The sequence below is a fragment of the Dermacentor variabilis genome, chromosome 3 (genome assembly GCF_050947875.1).
Source record: "Dermacentor variabilis isolate Ectoservices chromosome 3, ASM5094787v1, whole genome shotgun sequence".
Lineage (NCBI taxonomy): Eukaryota > Metazoa > Arthropoda > Arachnida > Ixodida > Ixodidae > Dermacentor > Dermacentor variabilis.
The window spans coordinates 198,146,541-198,166,909 of record NC_134570.1 but is presented as its reverse complement, the minus strand read 5'-3'; the positions used below and the strand labels follow the sequence as shown (position 1 = coordinate 198,166,909).

The following is a 20,369-nucleotide window of genomic DNA, read 5'->3' as shown; positions in this document are numbered from 1 at the left end:
ATCATGTTCGAAATTTGTTCTGTTGAAACTTTGATTTTGTCGATCGACGCCCCCACCTTGCCATTGTTCTGGAAGATGACACCCAGGATATGTGCTTGCGTGGTTGGTGTTATGGTCGTCCCGTCGATGGTGATGCGTACGTTCTCTTGGTCAGAGCGGTGTGATATCTCGTTCAAGTTATAGCAAGCTCAGTCGTATGAGGCACGAACTTTGTCACAATTGAGATCGTCTTTCGACAGCTTGTAAGTCAACCTTAACTCTCCTAACATACTCTCATCCCGCGCACGACACCTCAGTGTTGTGTTTCACTGCTTTAAAGAGTTTATTTTGGTTTGGATGAGGGACACCTCCATCTCGGCATCAGCCAACATTTTGTTTCTTGAGCTCAAGCTCCTTCAAAATGGCGGCATTACGCTTCCTTTCCCGTTCATTCCCCAATGCTTAGGTCCTTTATGTTCTTGTCCTCCTTCCACCACTCGTTTGCCCCACGGACCATTTGAAGCATCTTCTTGGTCAGCTGCACAGTCCACGTTCGATTTTTCGAACTCCCTAGGGGCCGCGAAAACGTCCGAAAAATAGGCCAGTTGGAAAAAATAAATGCATGTCATTTACTGCCCTTAAGGGCTCAATTCGTCATAGGCACATTCGAAAACGCTCTACATGCCTGTCGCTATACGTATTAGGCATATTGGTGCTCATATTGGTGCGCGTGTATAATTAAGAACTACATACTGTGTCCCGTGGCAATAGCCCCTTCCCACACTTGTTATGCTTTACTGCAATACTTTTGCGTATGCTTCACCAAGTAACATTTATGCATAGAGGCAAAGCTGACTTTTGGGAACAGGCATTATGCAACGCACCGTGCTTTCCAAGCATCTAAGCCAATCACGAGGACCACAAAGGCGGAGTCAACGCCATTACTGACAGCAGCGAATTTTTTCAATAAAAAATGCGGCACCCAACGGCAAGAAGCTTCATAGCGAACGTCGAAGCAGCTAGGCCTAGTGTTGCCACAGGATCTGCATGAGAGAGCGCCGGTTCGAGGTGGCGAGGTAATCAAAATGGCAGCGGTGGTGGCTTTGATTAATGCCATTTCGAACCTGTGGTCACGGCAAGAAGTCCGGAGAATCTGACGGCGAAGGGCTCTTGGATCCGAAATTTCAGACGTTCTGATACATTGATGTGCAAATTATCGGGAATCGGAAATTATCCAAAGCCGTCCAAATTATCGGGAATCGGGAAAGTCGGTCGTTAACTGTACACTGGCAACTCCTCCAGCCGATGACAGGGTGTCAAAGACGATTCATTACGATTGCTGTCTGTTACTCGAGCCAGCATTACCACGACTTTCGACCCTTTGAATAAGATTACAGCTAATTTTCCCTATAGAGGCACGGCACAAGTTCCCTGAGTTTTCCCAAAGTTTTTCCAGACTACTCAAAATCCCCGAGAATTCCCGGTTTTCCCTGTTGGTAGACACCCTGGTGATGCCCTATGGGAATTTGAAGGTATTTGAAAAATTAAACAAATAAATAAATACCATTTTGAGCAGAGTCAATGACCAGACGAGCATCACCACCTCCGAAAGCCTGAGTCGAGCGAGGAGGGGGTGGCACCACAGTAGGGACAGGTGGTTCCGGCGGAGCCTCTCCCGTCAGCAAGGTGACTGCCTGGAACATGCGCTTCTCTCGAAGGATGGCAACAAAGCGGTCGAAAGCCAGCGGCCCCCTCTTGGGAAGCCGCTGCAGCAGGGCCAGGTTGCGTTCATCCAGGCCTTCCATCTCCTGTGAGAAGCCAGTGGGGAAACGTGGAGCGTTGCGGTCTTTAACAATGTAACACTGGCCCGATCATGCCCAGCGTATTGCACATGCTGTGCCTTAGTTGTCAGCTTGAAATATACTAATTCTGGTGAAAAATGAGCAGTTCAATCAATTAGTGAAATATGTAAACAGATAAGAAAATATGCGGGTGGAGGCCCGAAAGCTTACTTATAAACCAAACGTGGGACTTGCAGTGGTGCAATAAAGAGGCAAGAAACTGAAGAGACTCTAAGACTTCACTCTTTGTGGTCATGAGCATTTACATCTTCACTCTGTGGTTGCACCGGTCGGGAAACACTTCGCGCATTTTGGATGGTGTGTAAAAAGGGCACTCATGCAAAATTATGTGCAGAGTAAGTCAGTTACTTCAGAGGGATTTGTTTATTTCTGAGGCTGTTGTACAGGGCACAGTCTCAAGCCGGCATCATGTTGTGGGTGACCACCACAAGAAAATTTTATTATTTTTACCTGGGGTCCTCCCTGTCACTTTCTTCTCTCAGGACATTTACTGATTTACTGGCCACTTGAAGGTGAAATATATTCCGCCTCTGCACTCAAATCTTCCTAAGATTCACTAAACTGAAGCGAGTTATTTTCACAAAATGCATGCTTGGAAAATGTTGCCATTCTTTCGGTGCTTTGTACCATGAAGGATCATATAAATTCCTTCACATGTACAGCTAAAGAAGTGCTGTCCTTGCACGCAGAGGCTGCAAAGTGATATCAACTTTCTTGCCTCTTGACTGCACTATTACAGGAGTTCCTGAAAAATGATGTAACAAGCACGAAGAGAAAGCATACGCTTCAGAAGATCTAATCTGAAGTGGCATGTCAGGAGGGCCCAGACACATGACCACAAACGGTCATAATATGAAGTGAATAAAACTAGCATAAGAGACAGTTTTAGTTCCACATACGTAGAGGCTTTGCGTACGTAGAGCTTCTAAGTGTAAGCAGTGCGCATGCGTAGAACGTAGCGGCCGCGCGCTGGTCTCACGGACGTACGTGAGATTCAATTCTTCGCGTGCGTTTCTTGCGCACGTAGACAGCTTCGTGCTGGAGTTTCGCAAGATCACGAACAAGCGGTAGCGGGCCTCTTGCATCGAAACACGGCGACAGGATTGAATTGGCTACCACCGTGTTCACATTTCCCGATAGATGGAGCGACGTGGTCCGTCTTGGCGTGCGTCGCGAACGTGTAGCTAAAGGCATTTCAGATAGCGTGCACGTAAGGTACATAGGCTTTTCACGTTTGCGTATGTGAAGTCTCTACGTACGTGTACCTAAAACTGTCTAATGAATATAAAACAAATAGCTAAAGAAGCCTTGGGAATAAATGAATTACTTATTAAACAAAACAATTTTATCTTTCGCTTAAATACTTTGAAAGGCATCAGTTATGTCACTTCAGGTATGCAAAAGCCCTTAAACAGATGAAGGAAAAAATTTCTCAATTTCCCATAATTGGTATTTACTAGGGGTGAGTGAATATTTGAAACTTGAAATATGAATCAAAGAGTATATGCCATTTGATTCATGTTCAATTTGAGAATTAACTATTAGCCATGATCAAATGTTTGCTTCTATGTTAACGTAAAGGATGACGAACACTTGTTAGGGTCTCAAGGAGAAGAAACCGATGCAAGTGAGGGCCGTCTCGAATGATTCTGCTGCAGCAGAGCTGGGATCGTTGTGCGGAGGTTTCTGTGCAAACATACGGGGCAGGTGAGCTCTGCTCAATTCAATAACAATGCCCTACTTTTAGAATGCCTACATACAAACAACTCGACCTGTGTGGATGCTTTCAATATGCACCATTTAAAGAAGCACTGGGATGCAGATTAACCATGCATCTTCTATTCAGTCTTTGCACAGCATGGATCTCAACAATACCTTAACTGCCATCATGGTGCCATCACCAGAACATTTAGTATTTTCATCCAGACATAAATACACATTCCTCACCAAACACAGCAGCACATGGCAGTGGGTGTGATAACATACATTGTTCGCCCTGACTGATTTGAGAGGCAGTTTGCGCATTGTTCTCTCATTCTCAACAAACAGCTGCAAAAAAAAAAAAAAAAAAAAAAAACAAATTAATGAGATAAAGTTTTACAGCCCTTCGTGTACAGAGCAAGTGCAAAAATAAAGAACAAAATGTCCAAAGAGTGACATTAGGACACAGAGGCAACAACAGAGGACTTTGCTAATCACTTACTTCAGAGCATTGCTCGCTTTCACTGGATGCCCCTTCCTACTTTCTCCCTTTGCTCAAACCGACTTCTCTTTGCTACCGATGTGAACTAGAAGCAAAGGGAAACAGCTCAATTTCATGGTGACTGCCCACCCTCTCCTTCTTGGAACGGCTATCTTATTTTGTTGATATGCCACCCTCTGCCTCCTACACTACCTTATCCCACTTCCCTGTCCCTACCCATCAACCCTGGGTGGCTGAATACTGCCACCACACTCCAGAAGCAAGAGTACCTGGCATCGTACCTGCTATCTGCCATCAAGTATGCTGAGAAACATGGCCTGAACTGAGGCCAGCTGCTCATTAATCTGCTGAGCAACAAAAAAGTTTTACCTCCCTCTTCTTTCCTCAGAACAGAATAGATTGAAATTGGGAAGACCTCATCAGGTTTAATGACAATAATGATAATTCTCTCCCTCTCAGAAAGGAATAAGCCAAAATTGGGTAGACCTACCCAGCTTTAAAGATAATGATGATAATAATAATTTATTTCAGACAGAAAATCGCAAAATGTTCACAGCATTGACATCTTCCGGCAACGCTTCTGCCAGGGAATCGAGGCTTAACGTTTCAGTGCATTGTGAGCAGCGCCTAATAGTGGGAAGGAATATTTAAATCAAGTTTATCAAAAAAATATGAAAAAAAAAGAAAACAGAGAGAGAGGCGGGGAACATGATAAGAGTTTTAGATAATAGCACCATGATACGTAAAAAACCACATCAATTCAAACTTGAATAGAAAGTGCAGAGAATAGAACCCAAATGAAAAACAATACAGTGCACGGGCTTGTAAGCAAATGTGAGTGTTACATTTTTAGTAAAACGCACAATAGTGAAATTAATAAGCTGAACCATTAATAGCAGAACATTTTTCTTTTCTTTTGGAAGCACGTATTACACTCTTACAAGACTAAGTCGGTTTAACATTAAAGGGTGAGCGTTAAAGAAGTCTGGTACGTGATAAATAAAGGGGCCCTGAATCACTTTTTATCAAAGAGGAGAAATGCATTTGAGGTTAAAATAGGCTATTTCAGAAATACTTTGCTGCAAAAAGTACCTCAATGGGTTGAGCAGAAGTGGAGTAATTGGCAATCAAACATGGCCTTCACGATGCTTCCGCTCTTTCTTCAATGCCTTCTACTGTGACGGTTATGGCGGAGCGGAGCATGCCCACAGTGCCCCGCCTTCTAAATTTCACCGTGGCGTGCAGTTCAAATTTTATTTTGGATGTTCACACCACTACTTCTGATTTTGGCACCTATGATGTGCCAAACGTGCACTGAATGCAGTTGTCCTCAGTGAGCCACAGTGCGCTTAGCATGTGAACTCGTCATAGATCCCTGCGGCAGCCGCCGTATCTACACCACGTAGCAGGCCGAAGCTACATGCACCTGTAGTACATATGCACAGCGTTTGCTTTATGCACGACAAGGCTTGAGAGCGTGCTCGGGCTCATACGCTATGATGCGATCAGGTTCCATGGTGCGGAGTTGCTTTGTCCTTCACTAGATTGACAGACGGATAGTAACCATGCCCAACTTGTGCATTTTTGAAGCGCTATAAATTAGTCTGCCCAGGAACTTAACCAGGAGCGGCCAGGAGTGAGCGCACGCTGGTAAGCGTGTGTGTGGTCTAACCATAAGTTTCACATGGTTTGAGGCTAGTTGAGCGTTCGAAACTAGTTGAAATTAGCTAGGCCTGGCAGCTACGACACCGGTAAGCATGGTGGCCAATGTTTAATCCCTGCGTGGGCAGCCACAGCCGAGTGTGAGCAGATGATAGTTGCCTTCTTCCGGAAGTACGTAATTATTATTGAAATTCAACAGCATATTTTCACTTACTTTGGCATGTTTATTGAACTTTGTCAATATACACGATAAAAATAGGAAGAAGCGCACTGATCCAAACACCTTTTTGATTGATGTTACCTGTTGGCCAATAGCAGCCGTGTATGGGAATCTGCTTTATTACGAAATAAACCATACAGAAGAGCGTGAGGAGCAGGCTTCTGTTGAAAAGAGAGCATTTGAGAGAAAGGTGACTTCGTGTTCTACTTGTGAGCTCTACATGTTTGTGAGCTCCACATGCCCTGTACGACAGCAAAGCTTGGCTGAAATGTTCACAGCAGTCTGTGCTATCAGTGGACTATGTTTTTTTTTTTTTCACCAAGCCTGAGGGGTACTTCAAGACCCCTTTAAGTGATTGCATACCATATGCCTGATCTGCCCAAAATATTCCTTTAGTGTGCACCCCCAAAAGGATGCCATGAAAAAGCGCCAATAGGTGGCATCCAAAATGCGACATCTATGACATGTTTCCGTCTCGCAATCGCTTCCACCGCATGCAACCAGCCAAAGCACAGCCTTCAAGCCATGCATCTGTTTATCCAGAGGACTACAGCACTGGGGCATGGATTAGGACACCACCTATAACGAAGCCACTTTTCTAGCACACATTCACGAAAGTGCTACTCATGTTGGTAGTAGCTCATAGCATCACTAGGTAAGTGAAATAGAGAAGCGAATGCATTAGTTTCATTTGCTTTTCTTTTGAAATTCAGGATTCCTTAAAGGGACCCTAAAGCAATTTTGATATTGTGTGAACGTCTGAGTTGCTAGGGTAGGTCTTTCTGGTCATTAAGTGACACATTTAAGCGCTCCAAGTAAAACGTGTCAGTTATTAGAAGGTTTTAAAAAAAATTCACAGTTCCACCGGAAAGGCGAAGCACCGATTGCAACAGCAAATTAGTAGATAGCTGTAAGAAGTAAGGATAATAGTTTTATCGGCCATATATAATTCTAAACATTTGCTTACTAACTAAATTAACAATGATAGAATGTGTACGCGTGAGTAAATGAGGATGTAGAAAGAAGCAGGCGCACAGAGAGAGTGCTGTCTTTGTGTGTCTGCTTCTTTCCACGTCCTTGTTCAGTCGCGCTTGCACATTCTATCATGGATTCAAGTCGACTAGCCCGTCAACGTGTTTTAACTAAATGAACCAGCAGTGTCATGCACGTACAGGTAAACATGAACACACATCACTTGATCAGCGCGGATACTGTCTGTGGAAATGCTGGAGTAAGGAATCGTGGCAGCAGCCGCGAGCCAACTGACCTCTGTGCATCTGTCACTTCAACAGATACGAAACAAAGAAAGCACAGTGCACATGAAGCTATCGGCACTACATGCGCTCTGCTAACATCGCAGATCGCTTTGAAGATGAGGCCCACGTGGGCGTGCACTTTGGCCACGTCGCAGATCGCTTTGAAGACACACGAGTGCCAGCAACGCATCCCTACGGTGTCCGCCCAAGGCATCTCCTACGGCGTTCATAATTTGCATGGCCAACGCCACAGTAGACACTGCGGTTGCCTCCACTATGTACGGAGCGGAAAGCGAGGAGGACATCGAGGCACCATAGCTACCGCTGGACAAGAACGCCCCTCCTCCCTCGCACGCCACAAGAGAGGACACGCATCCGGGTCGCATTCTTCGTGTACGCGAGATTGAACCTCATTTGCTGGCTCACCCTCACATTCTTTCACTCATACAGAACCTCACGGCAACAGTAGAAATGCAGCTGGAGTGTCCATATAATTGCTATCATAATAAGATGTGTATCGCTACCAATTGTAGCGGCCCCGTTCCTCTAAGTTTTCAGCTGCCCCATTACAATCTACATAGTTGGCGTGCATGGCATTAGTTAGGTGAGCTATCTGATTGGCTACCCATGTTGTGTAGCAGTATCCAAGTGTCTGGCCATAACAATATAGCAGTAATCAAGTGTCTTCTACTTTGCTGCTAGTATAAATTTTCTGCAGCAGTGTAATTGTAAGCACGTTGTTGTTTTAAATGTTTTATACTTGTTTATACAGCAATATTAGCTCTGTGTTTGGCTGGTGGCTGCACCGTGCAGGTCGCTCATGCTTGCGCATCCACCGATCTGTGAAAACGTCCAACTCGGCTGTGTTTACTGGAATATCAGACACACTCGGTGCTGCAACAGAACATTCTATGCGCGTGGTGCATGGATAGCTCTCACTGGGGAACGACGGCCAGGCAACTAGCAGACAGGCTGGAGAAGAGGCTTCGCGTGTTGGCTCCAAGACACCGGAAGTATATGTCATGACATCACGCCATGATGCAGTGCCAGCAAAGGCAGAGTTTAGCCTCGATGGCTTGGCGAACGAGTTGAGGGGGAAAAGCATGGCTAAGGAGGAGGGTAACTTGCAATCATTTGTAGCTCTCTTAGTACGAGACACTACCCCTAAATTGTGGTGCAAGTATTTTACTGTAGCTGTACCATACACGCCTGCGTTTCTCCAAGCCATTTCAGGGACCCTTTAAGTTTAGTTTGCACATGCCAATTTTCATACTTCTTTTTGCCTGCAACGTGGGATTGTACAAAGAATGTATTGAAGCAAAACGATTTGCAGTCACAATAACACCACAGACTAAACGGCTGGCACTTTTACAGTGGTATCACTTTCCGCTGACGAGTGAACAGCTCCCCCAGCAAGGTGGCGAGTTTCACTTCAATAGGCGCCATAGCAAATTGAAGATGGGGTTGTGGATACCAAGGGAAAAAGGGAGAGGGAGACCAGCAAAATGTAATTCTTCTGGCGCATCTATACAACATCCCTTTGAGGAGCACTTTCCACTGCATTCTTGACTTGTCACTGACTATAAATGTTGAATGAAGGCTGGGGTTAACTTGATGGGACTGACAACCAATTCTAATGGCACAAATTTTTTTTTTTAGTGCAGTGGAGAGCTTACCAGTGTGAGGGTCTAATCATGAAGTCCTAAAGTGAAAAACGCCATGGATTATTTTTTATCAGAATTTTTCTATCTGCAGTGAGGATGTAGTTGTTTACTAGAAGCATGCTGAAAACGGTGATAGGTGAGTGTGATAACAGTTACACACTGGAGCTGGAGGCAGATGACAAGTGCGGCTGCAGCTGTGAGTATGTAGTATTTTGTTTATCAAGTCTATCTTCCTGCGATTTATGTTTTCCGAAGCAAGTTAATGTATTTCTGTGATAATAGCTATGTGTTTTCGTAGTTTACTGTCCAAATGCTTTGGTATTTCACCAGTCAAAATGAAACCAACCGGATCGAAAATGAAACGGCGCTTGTACATGTGACACAAAATTCAGCGTGTCGCTGTAGCCATGCGTGTGCTTTTGCTTTCCGAAGCATACAACAAAGTGCAAGTGCCTAAGCAATAATTCAGCTATACTTAATAACAGTCGACTTACGTGCAGTAATCTCATAGAATACATCCGAAATACCAAGATTTCACTGCCAGGTAAAGCCAATTAGTGGTTTTTGAGGGTTTCTTTGTGAATCTAAAATTATAATTCCTACTTAAATCACAAACAGTGTGCTGGATTCTGTCACTATAAATCATGGTAATTTAATTTCCATCAACGTCTCACAGCACATTCTGCCCAGTTGTCAGCGCCTTTAAGCACAATAAAAGACAAAAGATGAAAAGTGCTTCGGGGAGCCAGTTGCGCGTCAATTTTGCGTGCATTTGCAGCGTTCTTTCACGCTCAGAAAAACACTTTTATGTAGCACATATTGAGCAACAGAAAGCTGTATCGGGAGTTTTTCATGTCACTCTACAATTTTTTCCCTGACGCGTTTCATAATCATCATCATCAGCCTATTTATGTCCACTGCAGGACGAAGGCCTCTCCCTGCGATCTCCAATTACACCTGTCCTGTGCCAACCGATCCCAACTAGCACCCGCAAATTTCCTCATTTCATCGCTCCACCTGGTCTTCTGCCATCCTCTACTGTGCTTCCCTTCTCTTGGTACCCATTCTGTCACCCTAATGGTCCAACTGTTATCTAATCTGCGCATTACATGACCTGCTCAGCACCTTTTCTTTCTCTTAATGTCTATTAGAATATCGTCTATACCAGTTTGCTCTCTGATCCAAACCGCTCTCTTTCATCTAATTATAATATCTGAGAAGTACATTATTTAATTGCAACAAATTGTGTAATTAGGCAGAATTTTACAAAATAGTCTAAGTATCTACGAGTGATAGCAAACAACATTACCTTGGTTGTATCCAGCTATGTGGAATTCCCATATTTTTACAGTTTCGCTAAAGTTACGTGGGACACCCTGTATATCTCTGACTGTGACGTAAAGAGCACAGATTCACATGGTCACGCACAAATGAAGTTCTGCTCACTTGCTCACTTTTTCTGCATTTGTGGAGCATGATTCGCTGGGAATGAAAAGTCTTACACGTTTTGTTTCGTGACTAACTTTGTTTACACACATCACAGAAAAACAATGTTGAGCGACAAACAGTTTCTCATTATCTTAACCATGATTGATGGCACAGCTGGTGTGCCACGACTATCAGATACCACAATTCGTCAAATACAGGGCCATACCCAGGCATTATCTTTGGGAGACGTTTTACAAGGCCAATGGCGACCTTTTCGAATTATTCATGTTATCTTGAAATATTCATATGAACTTATTTGTGTGTGTGAATCAACAACACCACTGACATAGGGCAGTACAAATAAATATTGCTTATGTTTACATATACATTTAGCACACTAGCTAACTTTAGCCAAGCTGTTCAGCGAAAAAACATTAAAGATTAGGAAACCCAGGTGCAAGATACAGTTATAAGACCTACGGTGTTCATTCACACCGTAGGTCTTAAAATTGTGTCTTGCCCCCATGATGATGTTCTTTCAATAGCTTTTTTTCTTTTTTTTCTTCCAGTGGACAGCTTCGCTAATTAGTTAGCTGGGACACCCTCTAAAATAACATATGTAAGTTGTGCTGAGCAGTAGAGATCGCCGCGGGGATAACTTAAAGGGGTGTAAGGATCTCCTAACCTCCCTCCTAGTGACGGGCATCGGTTCATCATCTCAAAATATTGTGCAAAACAACAGCGTTGACAATTAAGAGTTCATACACTGACTTGAAAAAAACTTCTTTATGTGCCGAGCGCGACGCCGCTCGAAAATACCGAACACTAACCGCAGGCTTGAACCGCAGGCGTGTGTTACTCTAGCGAGCGCTGCTCGCTGAGGTACTTGCACGCGATCGCTGGTGCGTGCGAAGTTTCAGGGGCGCGATGGCGCAAGCACTTTCTGTTGTCTGCGCCTTTCGCGAACTTTGCTGCGCGGTGATGTATGTAATCGCCGATGACCTCACCCGAATGTCGTCGACCATTGCGGCAGTCAGGATGCCTTTCGAGTGCAAACTCGGCGCTAAATCGTCGAAATTAATGCACGCCACCAGAGCCCTGATCAACTCGGGATCCCTGAACTTCCTACGATGCTCCGGATCCATCGCGCGCGCACTCGATATCCAGCGATTCACTGCGGAACACACAAAAGTAGGACCAGCTGAAGCACCGTTGGCTCACTGCACACACAAAGCACAACGAAGACAGATCGGAAGGCCCGTTGCACGTAAAATGTCGAGAGGGCTAGTCATGTAACCAGCAAAGAGGACGGTGTTGCGGGTGGTCGGACGTGTGAGCGTTTAAGCCAATGTTGACGCCGGACTGAACTGATTGGCGGACTGAACTGATTGAACAAGGCAGACATAAAACATGCAAAGAAATTCGGTAAAGTCGTAGGTTGCTACAAAGATACTGTGCATAAGTATCACAGTATCGTTGTTAATTGTTAAAACGTCAAAAGATAATGAAAAAAAAAAAGTTACGCCGCCTTTGCCCCGGGTGAGGATCGAACTCACGACCTTCAGATTATGAGACTGACGCGCTGCCTACTGCGCTACCGAGGCGGACGAGACAGAACGGTTAAATTACTAGTTAAAAATCAAAGCAGACCACATTTGCAGTGATGATCGATTTATTGCATTAAAGTTTGAATCGCATTCATGCCAGCATTTCCTGAAAAAATTCACACAACACTCCAGCGTTCTTTTCTATCATTCAACGAACACCGATTAAAGGTAATCGCGCGGTTGAGGGCACTACCCAGGCGCTTTCAAAAATATGCGTGATGCAGTAGCAGACGGCAACCGTTTGCAGTAAGAGTACATGCGGATTTGTTTTCCCTTTGTTAGCGTGCTAGACCGCTACTCAATGCAGTGACAGCTGCTAGGGTGCCTCGAACTAGCGCGCAGCCGTACATGTACGGCGGCACCATAGTACTACAGGCGCGGCCACTGCCAATGGAAATTTGTACTGGGGTGCTATCAACGTTGGTACTGGAATGGGGCAGTCTATCGTCTGTACGGCAAACAATGACAGAACCGGGGACGCTTCTGCGATGACGCCATGAATGGAGCGCTGCGATGGACCGGCGTGCCTAGAGCGCGAAATTTTAACATGTTGTGTAAAGCTTCACGCACTTTTGAATTAAACACTCTCAAAGCAATTGAAGTTAATAGAGTTCACAAAAATGAATGCTACAAGCTGTTAGGATATATCACAATGGTGTCTAAGCTTGCACGTTTCCAACCACGGATGATGCAGTGTTCCTGATCGTCTGCTCAGCGTTTCGATCGCAGAAGACAAACACTCGTCTACTCGTTCCGTTGGGTAAGCACGCGTATGTTTTTAGTATTTCGAAACATACGACTATAAGAAGCCCAGAAGGAGCACCTGCACTGTGCCTGGTGGATTGCATGGGATTCCTTTCATGTTGCATCAGCCAGAAAGGCGGTTGCCAGGTTTCACTGAAAAAAAAAAAAAAACTAATGCGCGCGCACACACACACAGATATATTTAGAAATACGGTGCATCCCGTGCACATAAAGAATGTGCGAACCCGGCAGGAAAAACCACAAGCACTCAGCAAGCTCCGTACGCACATGCATGACCTCCGCGACAACCATAACTGCCAATCCCGCAGGCCCTGTGCTGTACCATTATTGTTCCTCTTGCCAGCAATGATTCCAAGCTGCAGCGACAGGTGCCACTGCAGTAGACCGGTGTTTGATGGAATGCTAGAAGAGGAAGGCTTAGATTACGATTCTCTGCAGATTTCGAGAGATATTTACCTTGGAAATACCGTTTGTGTTGAATGGGAAGGGATGAGGAGCGAGGAGAAAGTTGATATCAACAAGGGACTGAGGCATAGGTGCCCTTTGTCCCCACTGCTGTTTATGATGTACTACATGGTCAGTGTGGAAGGGCGCTAAAGAAAAGTAATATCGGGTTTAATCTCTCATGCAGACAGGTGGGTACAGTATTAGAGCAGTAGCTTCCAGGTTTATTTTATGCGGACAACATTGTGTTGCTAGCTAACAAACAAAGTGATTTGCTCCGCCTGGCTAATCTCGGTGGACAGGAAGGCAAGAATTTAGGTTTGAAACTGTGGGATTCTCACACCCGTGCTCTTGGGACAAAGGAACGACAACACAGTAGTGCAAACAATCACGAGAGCATTTATTGCACGTTTCAAAGATCAATGTCTGCTAGCCGAGTTGCTATCCCCAAAACATGCCGATGGGCGCGCGACAAATCGCGGAAGTCCGACTCACCGTGACCGGATAGTGAGCGAATATGTTCGCCCCATGTTGGATCCCAACGCCTGGTCGTTCGCGCGTACGGTCACACGAACGGTGGCGCGTTCGAAGGAGGCCACTCGAGACGGTGTCGCAGAAGCCTGGATCGGCGCACGCGCGGCACGTCCGCGCTGCGTTCCGTTCCCGAACCAAAGAGGAAGAGCTTTCTCCTTTTCGCGGCTAAGTAACCCCGCCGGTAGGCGGCGTTAGCAGCGCAACACTCGCGCCTTCTCTCGCACTGCGCTTCAACCACACCGACCGCCGCGGGCCCCAGGACAAGGGGTGAACCCGCATTGCAAGAGAAGGGAGCTATGTGGGAAAACAAGATATCAGGGGACGTGTGAGAGTCGCGCATCCCCAGAAAATTTAGTGTTAGAAAATCAAGTGTTATGGAAACGGTGGACAGTGGTAACAGAGGACCAGGAAATACCTCGGATAATTAAAATAATATACATACCATGGTATATAGATAAAAGAAGGCAATAGATATATGGAAACACAGGAAAAAAACAGTATAGTGCTTTAGTTGAGCGTGTCTACGCGGCGCTCAGCAGCTGATTGGAGCGGAAGCGCGAATGCGCATGCGCCGTCCTCTTAGCCGTAAAAGCGGGTTAACGGAGCGAGGAAGCGCTTTGGCTAGCGTTGGGGTCAAACAGGATTGGATTGGATGCAGAAAGCAAGCTCGCATCACCTTGCGTTCCCCATGACGGCGCTTTATTTTCCATTGGATAAAATGGACCCCGGTAGCGCATTACAAGCACACGTCTAGATACTTCATGGACGAATGATATATATATATATATATATATATATATATATATATATATATATATATATATATATATATATATATATATATATATATATATATATATATATCATCAGCCTGGTTACGCCCACTGCAGGGCAAAGGCCTCTCCCATACTTCTCCAACTATCCCGGTCATGTACTAATTGTGGCCATGTTGTCCCTGCAAACTTTTTAATCTCATCCACCCACCTAACTTTCTGCCGCCCCCTGCTACGCTTCCCTTGGAATCCAGTCCGTAACCCTTAAGGACCATCGGTTATCTTCCCTCCTCATTACATGTCCTGCCCATGCCCATTTATTTTTCTTGATTTCAACTAAGATGTCATTACACACACACACACACACACACACACACACACACACACACACACACACACACACACACACACACACACACACACACACACACACACACACACACACACACACAGATATATATACGCTTTACTATGTAAAAGTGATCAATAGATGTTTTTCTTTCATTATCCTAAATTTGGCCAGAGGGCCCTGCAACTACGACAGGGAAACTATGGAGCATGGGGGGCGCTATTCTGGACATTCCGCCATTTTCTTCGATGCGTGACGTAGACGCGACGCGAATAAAATGGCACCGATAGCCCCGTTTTGCTTTCGCAATGCGACGCCAACTTGACGTTTTGCCTAAGAAACTCAAATGAAGGCGCTGAACGTAAGGTTCTCGGTAAAGCAAAACAGTTTTCCTCCGCTGTAAAAATAAAACAGCTAGCTCAAAGCACATCATTATTCCGTCGAAAACGCTTCTCGCTTCCGCCGTCTACTTCATTAGCTAGGATGCGTGTCCCAGGGAAATGAAATGAGTCATCGTATGTTGCGCCAACGCGCTTGTTTTCTACCTTGAGACAAGATACGCGACCTACCAGTGGTGATGTGCGCGCCTTTAGTCCACGTTATCGCTATCTCGTGAAACGCAAGTGACTCAGCCCGACTCGGCTGGCTGAGAAATGGCCGAATATTACCGATAGCATTGTGCTCGCTAGAGATATCCACTAGCGCGATGCAAGCGCCGGCGTTGCCATCTCTTGTTCGCTTCGCTGGTTAACTCGCACCGCGGGAGGAAACTTTAATAGCGTCTTCGATCACCTTGCCCCGTGGTTGCCTCGAAAACAGAATGGTGCGCTTTGCACCGCCGTGGTGGCGCACTGCGGAGGGTCAACATCGAGGACAAAACTCCATCCCCGTGCAGCCATGCCGTGCAGGGTGCTAGTGTTCCTGTATATGCTCCCGCAGGGAGCATATACAGGAAAACTAATCGAGGACGCTATAAGGCGCCGCCTTGCGTACATTTCTTTTTATAAATTAGAAAGACGCCGTTGTCATAACTTTTGATTGTGCGTAAAGGCATTAATTTTGATTGCAATACAAATGCAGCAGTAAAAAGAGGACAACATTGCCGAAGGTTTGCTATGTTTAATCAATATTATTTCGCATAAACGAGTTCTTTTAAAAAATGATGGCCCCAAACACAAATGCCAACACCACCCGAGAGCGATGCAAATACTATGAGCACGCGTTATGAACAAAACATTTTTATGGCGCCAAATGACGGGGGAAATGTGGCGATACGCATTCCTCTCGGCTGCCATTGCATATGGCTGCTCATTAGCATAATTCGCGCGGCTCGTCGTGCCACAAATTATCGCGGGATATCACATCAATGGCGGCCCAGCGCAACGTCACGCATCGTCAAAATGACGTTTACGAAACAGCCCTTCCTGTGACGCTCCTCACGGGAGATTCCTTCAGCCAATCAGCAAGCTGGCATGGCGGCTATCTTGGATCGCCACCACATATTCGCGAAATTGCAGATGCATTGCACTGGCTTCTGTACGCTACCGCTCACTTTCTTTTTGAAGCACGAACGTCGCAATATGGCTGCCATGAACCAAACAAATATATTAGTAGATAAAATTTGCAGCTCCACGACACGTTTCGTCATCTTGATGAAAACGCAAAATTGCATTTCGCAAAACTTCCGTTTCCCGGCACAAATTTCAAGGCGCGTGAGCTATCCACAGCCAATCAGAGAGTCAACGTGGCGGATAATGGGCGCCGTGCAGCCGCCATGTGTGTTGAGAATAGCACCCCATGTTTTATTAGAATGTGAAGACGTCTACTCTGCGGTCGATTTAGGCACCACTGGCCTCCTTGAAGCCCTTGGGTTCGCGTGCGTCTAAATGTCGTACAAAAATCCCTCACGTGACCTGATCCTAGGTCCCTAGGGACAGGATCGTTTAGGGACTTTTGAGAAGGCGCGATGGTGGCGCAAGTGATGCCGTGGCGCGTTGAATCTCCGACCAGTGCCTCCTCTATATCATGGCTCCGCTGTGGGTTAAGTATTTGTCGGCGAAAAGTCGTGCAGTACTAGTGGTGTGGCATATCGGCTTTTAGTCTTGGTGAACTCTGGTGGTGTGAGATCTGTATTTCTGAAGAATTCAGTGGTGCTGACGATCGAAATATTCAAGTGGCGTAGCGCCTCGGCAATGCAATTTGCGAACCTGTGCTGTGCAGCAGCGTCGCCGTGTTCTCTCTTTTCGGCAGCGTCATCACATTGCACATGCACATTTACTTGACGGGCGTCGTAGGCGGATGCATTGTACGTGTTGTGTTCCTCACCACGAGTTGCGTTAGGTAAATAATATAATGCTTAAGGTGGTATTTGGTCACAACTGTCCACGCGTCCTTGAAATGGGACAGCACATGTTTTCAATCGTGTTCAGCGCTAGTGCGCTATCCGTGACTTCATGTGATTTACTTTTATCGTGGGCTTTACAAGAATTATCGCGTAGTGCTGTGAACATAACGGAGCTTTGGTGACATCTCATGGTCTGCCAGAATTTCACGAACTAAAATGTAGAGTAGATGTTTAATATTATTGGTACTAAGGGGGCGATAAACACAGTGAGGTGGAGCTTGATGCTGTGCCCTGTGATGTTCAGCTGCATCTGTGCCCGTTTTTCGCGCTTTTAGTTTTAGCAGTGGGACGCAGGGTTCTGTGCAAAGTTGGGAGGAATGAATGAGTATATGCGTCTGCAATAACTTCACCGCAACACATTTGTGTAATGCGACAAAGCAAAGTGTATTGCGGTGATGGGATGTATGGGAGCCTTAGTTCCAGCTTTGATGTCCCCGTTACCCTGAAGATACTGCCCCGCCCGCTTTAATAGAATCTCAGGTGCTCCTGAAATCTCTATTTGCCGGTATTTTTATTTTCACATGCTGAATGGTCCCACCGCAATACATATTTGTAGTGAGGTGAAGCTTATTAAAGTTGCCAAATGCTTTGAAAGTGCCAGACCTAACAGTTTTATGACATGGCCAATACAACAGCACAGACCTTCACTTCAACAATTTTATTAGGACTGTCAAACTAATCTTACAGCACAGAAAAACAACGCAAAAACCTCAAGAGTTCATTAGTAAGTAATACTGGAAAGCACAATTCTAGTGGCCAAGGGTGTGGTGAAGTGCTTTAAACACTCAACCGACACACCCTAAGGGCCTAAAAAATCTAGCAAATTGATGCAGGTTGATCAGACATACTGCGATATTGGTTGCTTTACAATGAATGTAATAGTATTGGATAAGACGATGCAAGTGACTCGTGTGCTGCTTGGTTATGCAAACCACATGGGTCTGAGAAATACCCAAACGGGGTTCTTGTTTACGCACGCTGCTTGCGTCCACTAATCTAAAGCTTTCTAATGTAAGCAGTTTAAAGAGAGGCTGTAAAAATAGGGCTTTGAACTTCGCAACTCCAATTTTGTTTCTTCTATACTCATATAACCTAAACACTGCGCTGTCGTGACAGCATCTGCCTAGCTCATTGCCACATTTTGCGACAAAAGCAGTGATCACCCAGAGTTGCCTGTCCTAATATTAATCCAAGAATTCTTTAAACAGTTCATTTTTTAAGCACGAAACATGTCATGCCCAACTAGAAAATTAACGAAGCAATAAGCTACTAGAAGTAGCGAACAAATCGGCAGTCTTCTGAAGTCAGCTTGATTTGCAGCTCCTAAAATTGGGCGTTATTGAATTGGGGCAAGGAAAGAATAGCTTGAATAAACATATGTCTCATCAGAAAGTTGTAGTGGTGTGCTGCAGGCTAAGGCAGTGAAAGGAAGCCGTTTTGGCATTGGGCTACCTCTGTCCCAAAATCAAGCACCACAGCCGAGGCGATTTCACTTGGCTTTGACATCTTCAAATTCGCTTTCCCAAGCACAGAATACTCAGTCGAGATGAGCTCAATGCACATCACCCACATTGGGGATGCAAAGACGTACGGCCAAGAGGATGCCACCTCGACGAAGAAGACACCACAGACCTCAAATTAACAAATGACACCAACTATCTCAAGTGCCACACGGTCCGTTAAAACCAGAAGGGCAGTACACTTACCTACCATAGGCAACTGGGGCCTTCATCTAGAGTGTCAGTGCGACTCTGACCCAAGAGGCAGCGACCATTATCCTATATAACACTTGATGTAGGGGTGAAAATGTGCCACATTCACAAAATGAGGGTTTCAGGCTGGGACCATTTCCGTGATGCACTTGAGTCTGCAGAATGTGAAGGTGTTGAAGAATCGCTAGCAACATGCATTCTTTACACACTGAAAAGAGCGGCATGCGAACTAGAGCTTACTGGGATAACATCGAGCCCTGACAAGCACCTGCTGTAACTTTGGGGTGAGCAAGCCAAGCTGCATACTTAAATTGTAGCTGCGTGCAACAAACCTGATCAATGTTCTGCACAAGACTGAGCAGGCAAGATGTCATGCTAAGAAACTTGCCAGAGACTAGTGGATGGACCACTGCGCGTCATTTGAACGTATATGTCTCAGTAAGCTGTGACACATTCTCGGCTATAGGAGGATGAAACGAATACTGTAATACTATTGAAAACATGCAGCTCGATCTTTAGTGCACATCTGAGAAATTTCAGGAACAAGCTGCAGATGTTTTCCCCGACCACCTCAGTGACTGACCGTCACCTGAGTTGCACGAACCTCAATGACCACTTGCCAAGGAAGGAATGGAAAGCCTCTTTACGATGCCAGAACCTGTTGCTGCTCTCGAGCATGTCAAAACTTAAAGCGCAAGTGGAAAAGATGGAGTCATTTTGCAGATGTTGAGGAATCTTGCCAAGAGATTATGGGGTTTTACGTGCCGAAACCACTTTCTGATTGTGAGGCACGCCGTAGTGGAGGACTCCGGAAATTTCGACCGCCTGTGGATCTTTAACGTGCACCTAAATCTAAGTACACGGGTGTTTTCGCATTTCGCCTCCTTCGGAATGCGGCCGCCGTGGCCGGGATTCGATCTCGCGACCTCGTGCTCAGCAGCCCAACACCATAGCCACTGAGCAACCACGGCGGGTTGGGGAATGTTGCCAAAACGAGGACGCAAGCGCTATTGCTTGTAATCAATGAAATCTGGAATATTGGAATTCCCCACAGAGTGGAAACACTTGGTCATGATGCCACTACCGAAACCAGGAAAGAAGCCTGACACCATAGCCCACCTTTGATCAGCCTCACTCGCATTGACAGCATGCAAATTCACTGAAGGAATGTGCCTCGCAAGGTTGAACCACCATCTGGGAAAGACAAGACTATTAACACCTGTGCCAGATCGGTTTCTGCAACAATAGCCTCTTTCTGCATCAAAGCATCGCCAATACCAGCCGCTTCGGAGGAAAGATATATGGGTTCTTAGTCATAGTCGAACCAAGAAGTATGTTGGCAATGAAGAGGTACTGGTGGCCTTTCGTGAAGCCTGCCCAGGCATAAGGGTTGCCAGTGTTGCCAAAGCCTCTTATGCAACCAAATGTTTGAAATATGAAGTCACAGTAAACAGCCAAAGACTTTTACCAACTGCACAGGTGGAAATGCAGGTAAAACCCAGACCAG

General features: G+C 45.6%; 1 protein-coding gene and 1 non-coding gene across 2 annotated transcripts in view; both read right to left on the bottom strand.

Annotated features, from left to right (window-relative positions):
• LOC142576590 (caspase-7-like) overlaps positions 1-11,747 on the bottom strand; it is a 103,287-nt gene extending 91,540 nt beyond the window's left edge. The window contains exons 1-2 of the mRNA XM_075686778.1: positions 11,282-11,747; positions 1,544-1,787 (exon numbers count right to left, since the gene is read on the bottom strand). Coding sequence (XP_075542893.1) covers positions 1,544-1,787; positions 11,282-11,419 — 382 coding nt within the window. The 5' untranslated portion in view covers positions 11,420-11,747. The remainder of the gene's footprint in view (positions 1-1,543; positions 1,788-11,281) is intronic.
• A 58-nt stretch (positions 11,748-11,805) lies between these two features.
• Positions 11,806-11,878, bottom strand: TRNAM-CAU (transfer RNA methionine (anticodon CAU)). Its single transcript has one exon. It is a non-coding gene; the product is annotated as a tRNA-Met (tRNA).
• Positions 11,879-20,369: the final 8,491 nt, after the last annotated feature.